This window comes from Nicotiana sylvestris, chromosome 11 (assembly GCF_000393655.2).
Source record: "Nicotiana sylvestris chromosome 11, ASM39365v2, whole genome shotgun sequence".
Classification (NCBI taxonomy): domain Eukaryota; kingdom Viridiplantae; phylum Streptophyta; class Magnoliopsida; order Solanales; family Solanaceae; genus Nicotiana; species Nicotiana sylvestris.
Genome location: NC_091067.1, coordinates 92078308 through 92088211, shown reverse-complemented (window position 1 = coordinate 92088211; position 9904 = coordinate 92078308). Strand labels below are relative to the sequence as shown.

At 40.0% G+C, this 9904-nt stretch overlaps 1 protein-coding gene across 1 annotated transcript; it reads right to left on the bottom strand.

Annotated features, from left to right (window-relative positions):
* Positions 1-784: 784 nt before the first annotated feature.
* LOC138881325 (secreted RxLR effector protein 161-like) lies at positions 785-1444 on the bottom strand. Its single transcript, XM_070161540.1, has one exon. The coding sequence runs from the start codon at positions 1442-1444 to the stop codon at positions 785-787; it is 660 nt and encodes a 219-aa protein (XP_070017641.1).
* Between the last annotated feature and the right edge of the window lie 8460 nt (positions 1445-9904).

Genomic DNA, 9904 nt, shown 5'->3' with positions numbered 1-9904 from the left:
GTAGGAACAACAGACGACGGGGAGAATGGAACAACAATTTCAAGGGTTTTTGAGTTGGGAAGAGATTTGGAGACTGGGGAAGATATGACTGCAGCAATAGTAGTGATAGAGGGTGACGAAGGCTCAGTGAAAATGAGAGGTTCCATAGATGGGTCAGAGGTAGTTACAGCTGAGGCAGAGAGATCGGGAGTTTTCTCAGCCATTGGAGAAAGAAGTGTGACGATCCTTCCTTTTTGGGTGAATCAAGAGTAGGCTTTATGGTTAAGAAGAGAGGAAGAGAGGGTTTTTAAAAGGAGAGGATAATTATAAAGGGATGGGAATAAGCACCGGTTCTGAAACGGCGATTGGGCATAGAGAATTGCGATGTTTCAGAGGGAGATAGAACGTTTTGAATTAAAGGGACGTGACAGCAGGATCTGAAAAGTTGATGACATGGTAGTTGTATTTTGTACCCTTTTTAAGACGTGTATTAAAAAGATGCACAGAACTACTAACCTTTAGTACAAGAACCTGGTTCTTGATTTTTTTGAAAAGAATCAATCCTCTTTTATCAGTCATGCACTGCATCTATCGCTTTTATGCTCATCATGCGTGTTTACCTGCAACGGTATTGAAGTGAGTTAGACAGGGCCAGAAAACTCGTTGAGCCAATTATTTCTTTAGGATACGAGCCAGCCAAAGAGGAATCAGGTTCTTCATTTGGCCTCTACAGTCCCAGCTTTACTCTATTTCTTTCAAATTATTCCCTACTTAGTGCTTTGGTGAAAATGTCTGCAATTTGATCTTATGTGCTGCAGAACTTCATGCATATCAACCCTTTCTCCACATTATCTTTCAGAAAATGATGCCTCACATCAATATATTTTGTCCTTTTATGTTGAACTGGATTCTTGGCCATGTTGAGTTGACTAGTGTTGTCACATAGAAGGGTCACACTCTCAGTGAGTACCCCAAAATCCTCCAGTTGCTGCTTGATCCATAGAAGCTGAGCACAACAGGATGCTGCAACTATATACTCAACTTCATCTGTTGAAAGAGCCACTGAATTTTGTTTTCTTGTACCCCAAGAAATAAGACATGATCCTAGGAAGTGAGCCATTCCAGAAGTGCTTTTTCTATCCATAAGATAACCTGCATAGTCTGCATCAGCATACCCAATCAGATTAAAACTGTCACCTGATGGATAATATAGCACCAGGTCTTGCGTTCCTTTGAGATATCTCAGTATTCTTTTGGTAGCCTTCAAGTGAGATTCCTTGGAATTTGATTGAAACCTCGCACACAGCCCCACGCTTAAGATAATATAAGGTCGACTGGCAGTGAGATAGAGGAGAGACTCAATGATTCCTCTATACAGTGTTTGATTCACAGGAGATCTAGTTTCATCCATGTCCAGTCGAGTGGCAGTTGCAATGGGAGTGTTTATCACCTTTGATGCTTCCATGTCAAACCTCTTTAAGAGTTCTCTGATGGATTTTTGCTGACAAATGGAAGTACCCTCTGGGGACTATTTTACTTGAAGACCCAGGAAGAAGTTTAATGTTTAATTCCCCCATCATGCTCATTTCAAATTCGCTACCCATAAGTTTTGCAAATTCTTCACACAAAGAGTCAGTTGTTGCTCCAAAAATGATATCATCAACATAAATCTGAACAATGAGCAGGTTCCTTCCTCGTTTCTTTAAGAAAAGAGTATTGTCAATTTTCCCTCTCTCAAAACCATTTTCTAAGTGGAATTTTGACAATCTTTCATACCAAGCTCGAGGAGCCTGCTTTAGCTCGTACAGAGCTTTGTCCAGTTTGAACACATATTCAGGGTGCTCATGACATTCAAACCCTAGGGGTTGTTTCACATAGACTTCTACCTTAAGTAATCCATTCAAAAATGCACTTTTGACATCCATTTGGAACAAGGTGAATTACATATGAGATGCAAAAGCGATTAGAATTCTGATAGCTTCCATGCGAGCCAATGGAGCAAATGTTTCATCATAGTCAATCCCTTTTCGCTGATTGTAGCCTTGGACCACTAGCTTGGCCTTGTTCCTTGTGGTAATTCCATGTTCATCGAGCTTGTTTCTAAATACCCACCTGATTCCTATAATGGTTCTTTCTAGGGGTCTGGGTACCAGGTGCCACACACTATTTCTCTTAAACTGATGCAGCTCGTCTTGCATGGATGTAATCCAATTTGCATCTTTCATGGATTCTTTGATATTTTTGGGTTCTATCTATGAGAGAAAGGCTGAGAAGGCAAGTGAATTTCTGCTTCTTGACCTAGTTTGAACTCCGAAATCTAGAGGTGTGATTATATTGTCTATAAGGTGAGATCTTTGATGTCTCCAGTTGGACGTCTGAGGTTCATTCTGAGAGGAGAAAGGTATGTTTGGCTAATTTTCCTCTATCCTTCTCTCAAGTGCTAGTGGAGTTCCCTGAACTGCATCAACCACTCTTTCTTCAGCTTCAGTGGTCATAATTGAAGTGCTTGGTTCTGTTAATGATGAGGCAACATTGTCTTCATTGACTCCTTCACTTGACTCATCATATCTGCTTTTCCGTTTGTCATGTTAATGACTTCACCAGGAACAAGTAAGGGCTCTCCATCTTGGTCTTCCTCGACACTTTTCTCAAATGATGGATGAGATTTATCAAAAATAACATGGACACTTTCCTCAACACACTGAGTCCGCTTGTTATATATCTTGTATGCCTTGCTTTGAGAAGAGTAACCAATAAATATTCCTTCGTCACTTTTGGCATTAACTTACCAAGCTGATACTTTCCATTGTTGAGAACATAGCATTTGCATCCAAATGTTCTTAGGTGAGTCGGCTTGGGTTTTCTTCCTTTCAACAACTCATACAGTGTCTTGTTCAGAAGTGATCTAATTATGCACCTATTCACCAAGTAGCAGGCAATGTTGACAGCTTCAGCCCAGAAGTTCTTTGCAAGTCCACTTTCAATCAGCATTGTTCCTACCATTTCTTCCAGAGTTTTGTTCTTCCTTTCTACTACTCCATTTTGCTGGGGAGTTCTGGGAGATGAGAAGTTGTGAGTGATGCCATTTTCATTGCAGAATTCATCAAATTTAACATTGTCAAAATCTATCCCATGATCTGATCTAATGCATACAACTCTAGACTCCATCTTCACCTGGATTTTCCTCATAAATTCCACAAATACTTCAACAGTTTCATCTTTTGTTCTGAGAAACAGAGTCCATGTGAATCTGGAATAGTCATCCACGATTACGAAAATGTATCTCTTTCCTCCTCTACTTTGCACCCTCACAGGTCCACACAAATCCATATGCAGGAGCTCAAGCGGCTTTGAGGTGCTCACATCTCTTTTTGACTTAAAGGAGGACTTCACATGTTTTCCTCTAGCACATGCATCACAGACTTTTTGAATCTTGAATTGTGACATAGGCAGACAATGGATCAGGTCCTTCTGAATTAGTTTGTTCAGAAGGGAAAAGCTTGTAAGGCCCAGTCTTATGTGCCATAGTTCAGCATCATAGTCAACTGCCTTCAGACAACTCAGATCACCGCTCTGTAAAGATTCGAAATCAGCAACATAGATGTTCTTGTATCTTTTGGCCACCAGTACTATTTCACCGGTCACAAAGTCAGTGACTATACATATTTTGGACAAGAATTCCACCTTGTTTCCTTTATCACAAATTTGAGAAACACTCAGGAGGTTGTACTTAAGCCCATTGACGTAGTACACATTTTCAATAGAATGAGTGAGTGACTTCCCAACTTTTCTAACTCCAAGAATGTACCTCTTTTTGCCATTGCCAAAGGATACACTCCCTCCTTGCAGGGCTTTTAGTGAAAGAAAGTATGTGGTGTTCCTAGTTATGTGTTTCGAATATCCACTATATATGAACCATTGTTGACCGCTTCCTTTACACTGTTCCCTGCACAAGAGATTAGGAGTTAGTTTTAGGAACCCAAACAAGTTTGCGTCCCTTGTAGTAAGCAAGAGGATGAATAAGAGCACTCTTAGTTCATAAAGGTAATGTGCATTTTTTGTGAGTGGAACCTGGTCCCTCTTTTGTTGTCACGATTTTAGCAGCCACTTTGTCTTTCTGTACTAATTGATTCTTGGCCTGGACACCTTTCTTGAAGCGCTAGTGTTCCCACATTAGGTACGAGGCCAGTTATCAGATATAATGACGCTCTTACTATGAGGGTTGTGAGGAGTTTTCTCCCTTTGGAACCCTGCTCCCTGCCTTTTTTCACTATCATTAGTGAGCAAGGCAATGGTCGCTTCTGAGGACCAGGTCCACTTTAGAGACCTTTCAAGATCATTCATTACTTTTTCTAGATTGGCTTGGAGGAGCTCGTTTTTCTTAATTTCAGCACACATTCTACATCTCAAAGCTTTCACCTCATCTGTAAGCCTAAGGTATTCCTCACTAGTTATCTCCTTTTCTCTTTCAGAACTTTCAGGTTTTGACTTAGTCCATGATTTTACTATTGTTTCTCTTTGGTTTGCAATTTCTGCCAACAGATCACTCTTTTCTTTTCTAAGAATTTTAATGGTTTTCTTCTGATCAGTAACTGCAATCACTAAGTCTTCTCTAGTATGTTCAGATACTTCTAGTTCTAAGATCAAGGAATCCCTAATCTCTACAAGACTACAAAAGGCAATAATTAAAACATCAGCTAAACACATGAGTTTTTTTGGAGAATATTATTTCAGATTTCTCTTAACATCCCTGAAGTTTACCTCTTTGTTTCCATTGTCTTCATCATCATCTGATTGAGCCATCAAAACAACTGTTGAGTCATATCCAATCTCCTCGCCTTCAACTGTCATCATGGAACTATCACTAGTATTAAGTTTATCTTGTTTTACTTGTGTAGTTCCCTCATGAGCTACTTGCATAGCCTCCCATATTTCCTTTGCAGTGTCACAGGTAGAAATTATGTTGTACTCTTTAGGTCCTAATCCATATACTAGAATTTTCTTGGCACAAAAATTCTTCTCCACCACTTTCTTATCTGCTTCAGTATATTCTTTGCTGGTTTTTTCCATTGAAAATGGAAATTCATCTAGTACCTTGATTGGAACATAAGGGCCATCGCAAATGATATCTCATAGCTCATAATCCTCAACCATGATGAAATCGTGCATTCTAGCTTTCCACCACCAATAGCATTTTCTGTCAAACTTGGGGGTCTGTATATGGATTAACCTTCTTCAAAATTTAGTGGAGCCGCCATGAGGATCCTTCCTAGGTGTTAGCCTGATAGGAGGAACCTGCTCTGATACCAATTGTTAGTTTGTATGAGTCCACCAAATCGCAGAGTACCTGGTCCTCTACAAGATTCTGCCGAGAGTACTTAATAACGTAGTAAGTAAATGAGGCAGAGGATTTTTACGTGGAAAAATCCCACACAAGGGGATCAAAAAACCACGACCTATACCTGTAGGCTTTTAACTTCACTAACTTGTAATCTTACCTATTACAAGCCACTTTACAATAATTCTTATTGCAAAGGATTTACTCAACTAACTTGTGGTACCTTTACCACAAGCCACTTTATGACTATCCTAGTTACAAAGGCTTTTTCTAACTTATGATGCTATCACCACAAGCCACTTTGTAATTCTACAATTACAAAGACTTTTCCTTATGACTAAATCTAGTCACAACATAAACTCAACGAGTTTACGGATTTACAAAAGGATTCCTAATCAGAATGCTTCTAGGTAAGAGGTTTAGGAGATACAGTAAGTACAATAACAAGGCTACAACTCAACTAGGACAACGACAATCTATCTTTCAGGAACTGGTTCGTAGTGGTGTTCAACCTTGTTTTTTAAGCTTGTGAGGATGATTTCTCTATTTTTGCAAGAGGCTTGAATGAGAAAAAGAACCCTTCCATTGATGTTTTTGTATAAAGCTCATTGGGTACATCTTGATCACATCACTTGAAATGATGTGAGTACTTTGTTTGGTTAGAGAATGAGTGGGCTGACAGTGTAGTGCAGTGCGGCAGAAACAGTGTCGTTAGTCACTTCATTTCCAGCTATGTCCAAATGACGTTGTACTGCTATGAGGAACCCACAAGAGCATCAAGTCCTTATGTTGGTTCCTAGCTCCTTAAGCTGCCGCTGTTCACCTTTAGCTGGAATCCGTTAAAGTTTGCATCAATCCAAGTAGGTCAGGTTCCCTATCTGGTTCTTAACAGTAAATTTGTTAGATCATCAAAACATAAGGCAATAGTATTTAAGATCTATCAAGTACCCATTTCTGGATTCTGATGGGCCATCTATTTTTGAAGAACTCCATGAATTAAATCTCATTGAGCTTCCGAAGATGAAGCGACCAAATGAAGCTGGAAAACAAATGACCCAAATTATTGCAAATACTATCGACTTATGAGCTACCCTCTGGAGAAGTGTTTTGTCTTCAAGGACAAAGTCATGGACTTGCTCGCAAAAAAAAGATCGTGCTTGAAGATGAGAAAGCAATCGCAAACCAAGTCTCTATCACCTTTGGCTCATTTAGTTTGGATGAATTATGCGGTATTAAAGAAAGTAAAGGTGAAGAATTACTGGAGAACGACAAAGCCGAAGTCAATCAACCTGAGGATGATGAAGGTTGGACATTTGTGACTCGTCGTAGGCACTACAAAAGGAGCCCACGAAAACGATCAATGGAACAACCAAAAAGGAAAATAATGGTGAAAAGACTGAGGAAATGGAATCCAGTTAAGCACGTAAATAAAGCAAAAGTGGAGGTGCACCACCTTCAAAAGCCATGACGTCCAGTGACCTTGGAGGATTTTTTGACATGTTGGTTCCGTATGAAGATTTCCCGTGATGGTATTGAAGCCTCTTGTTGCAATGCTGATAAAGGGGAAGAAAAGAGTGACGACCTACCGTTAGCACCATCTTCAAAAAATCTCATCGAGTCTATTCCTTAAGAAGCTAATGCGTGCGAGGAAAAGGTTACGTTCACAAACGACGATCTTCTACTAGGTGACGCTCTTCATAATCGCCTATTATACCTTGTTGGCTATATGTGCGATGAAAGAATAAATTGAATTTTGGTTGATGGGGGATCCTCAATGAACAATTTGCCAATTCGCACTATGAAAGAACTTTGTATTCCCATGAGTGAACTCTCAAAAAGTCATGTGATAATCCAAGGATTCGACCAAGGGGCCAAAGAGCCATAGGCGCGATCAAGCTGGAAATCACTATTGAAGATATGTAATCAAGTGCATGGCTACATGTGATCGATGCAAAGACTTCATACAATGTCTTACTTGGAAGGCCTTGGATACATGAGAACAAAGTGGTTCCATCTACCTACCATTAATGTTTGAAATACTATGAGAGTGAAGTCGAGAAGAAGATTGTTGTTGATGATGAGCCATTCACCGAGGCTGAGTCACACTTCGTCGATGCAAAGTTCTACTTGAAGAACCGCATTGTGAAAGGGCTAAAAGTCGATGATGTCATAAAAAGCAAAAATGACAAGCCCACAACTAAAAGAGTCGAAGTGACTACTAGTAGAGTCAAAGCTGTTATTGAAGGGGTACAACCCAACGCGAATAAATCTTACAGCGGGAACATTGCGTCTTATGGCAAGAAAGCAAGTCATACGCTCCAATATATCCCTAAAAGGAAGAAATATGAAAGTGAATCATCTAATCTCCAAACTAACATGCTAAAGGAGTTAACTCTTCCGGTAAAACGAATCGATGCAGTAAAGTTGTCCTCAAAGCCGCTTGCAGGGTTTGTGGTCCAAAGTCATTTGCAAAATGTGGCACTCCTTACAAAGCGAACACATGAAGGTTTTGATCCTAACGCTTATAAGCTATTTGCAAAAGCTGGATACAATCCTAATGAGCCGTCAAAGTTAGGAAAACTACCATCAGAAGCTGCAACGAGACAACCACGTGAAGGTTTGGGATACAATCAACTGTCACCAGTGCGCATCTCCATAAGAAGGGCGAGTAGCAATTATATCACTATATAAGATGAATCTGTTGCTTCTAACAAGCCTTATATCTTTGATCAACTTGGAAAATCACCTGTGAGGACCTCCATGTTTGAAAGATTGGGTCCATTAAAGAAGGGGAACAAGTTCCAAAGAAATTTTTCAAAGTATAAGAACACTCTCTTCGCCCAAAATCTAGAAGATCTCTAAGGATTTCCAAAGTTTGGTTCCTTCTAGAATGAGGCGAAAAACAAAACTTGTGGTTTCATGTAAAGAAGTACTGAAGGTAAAGTCATATACTGTGGTCTACACTAAGGAACGTGACGAAGATGAAGAAAGTGTGGATTCTTCGTATCATGTTACTATACAAGGCGAGAATAGTGTTCCATCTTCAATGGAGGATAATGTAGAATTGGAAGATGTTTTGCCATGTTATCACATATCCTTCAACGATAGGGACCCTCAAGAAGATGAATATGCAAAAGATACTCCACCTGAACTTGAAGGAGTGAAGACGACAGTTGATGCCTTAAAAGAAGTTAACCTTGGCACCGATGAAGAACCGAGACCCACCTACCTAAGTGCTTTACTAGAAGTTGATGAAGAGAGCACTTATATTGAGTTACTCAAGGAGTTCAGGGACGTCTTCTCTTGGAGTTACAAAGAGATGCCTAGCTTGAACCCGAAAGTAGCAATCCATCACCTTGCAGTCAAAAATGGTGCTCGCCCTGTTAAACAAGCTCAAAGGCGTTTTAGGCCGGACTTGGTTCCTTTGATTGAAATCGAAGTTAACAAACTCATCGAAGCTGGTTTTATTCGTGAAGTTAAATACCCAACATGGGTTTCAAGTATTTTCCCTATAATGAAGAAAAATAGCCAGATTTGAGTGTGCGTTGACTTTAGGGATCTTAACAATGCATGTCCGAAAGATGAGTTCCCGCTTCCCATTCTAGAACTTATGATCGATGCTACTACTGGGTATGAGGCAATGTCATTTATGGACGGTTTGTCAGGCTATAATTAAATTCGCATGGCGCCAAAAGATAAAAAGCTTACTGCATTCCGTACCCCAAGGTTATTTATTGCTACAACGTAATGCCTTTTGACTTGAAGAACGCTGGCGCTACTTACCAAAGATCTATGCAAAATATCTTTGATGACCTTCTCCACAATAATGTCTAATGCTATGTTGATGACTTGGTGGTAAAATCAAGAAAGAAAAGCGAACACTTGAAAGACTTGAGAATGGTGTTTGAGTTGCTCCGGAGATACCAACTTAGGATGAATCCATTAAAATGCACCTTTGGAGTTACTTCCGAAAAGTTCCTTGGTTTCATTGTTCGACATCGAGGGATTGAAATTGATCAAGCCAAAGTAGATGCAATCTTGAAAATGCCTGAGCCTCGGGATATTCTCGAATTAAAAAGCCTGCAAGGAAAGTTAGCGTACCTTAGAAAATTCATCTCGAACCTAGCTGGGAGGTGTCAACCATTCAGTCGCCTTATGAAGAAAGGTGTCCCTTTAAAATGGGACCAAGCGTGCAGTAATGCCTTTGAGAGCATTAAATCCTACTTGATGAAACCTCTAGTTTTAGCAGCCCCTATACCTGGAAAGCCATTAATACTATACATTGCGGCACAAGAAAGTCTGTTGGAGCACTGTTGGCCCAAGAAAATAGTGAAGAGAAAGAAAACTCTCTTTGCTACTTGAGCAGGATGATAACACCAAATGAGCTGAATTATTCGCCAATTGAAAAGTTGTGTTTGGCGCTAGTCTTCTCAATTCAAAAGTTGAAGCACTACTTTCAAGCTCATGTTGTTCGTCTTGTTTCTAAGGAAAATCCCATCAAGTTCGTGATGTCAAAACCTGTTCTTAGTGATCGACTAGCGAGATGGTACCTCCAATTTCAACAATTCGAGATTTTGTACATCCCTC

Bases quoted from the DNA above. Each gene is read 5' to 3' on its own strand.
- LOC138881325 (XM_070161540.1), bottom strand. From the start codon at position 1,444: ATGGAAGCATCAAAGGTGATAAACACTCCCATTGCAACTGCCACTCGA.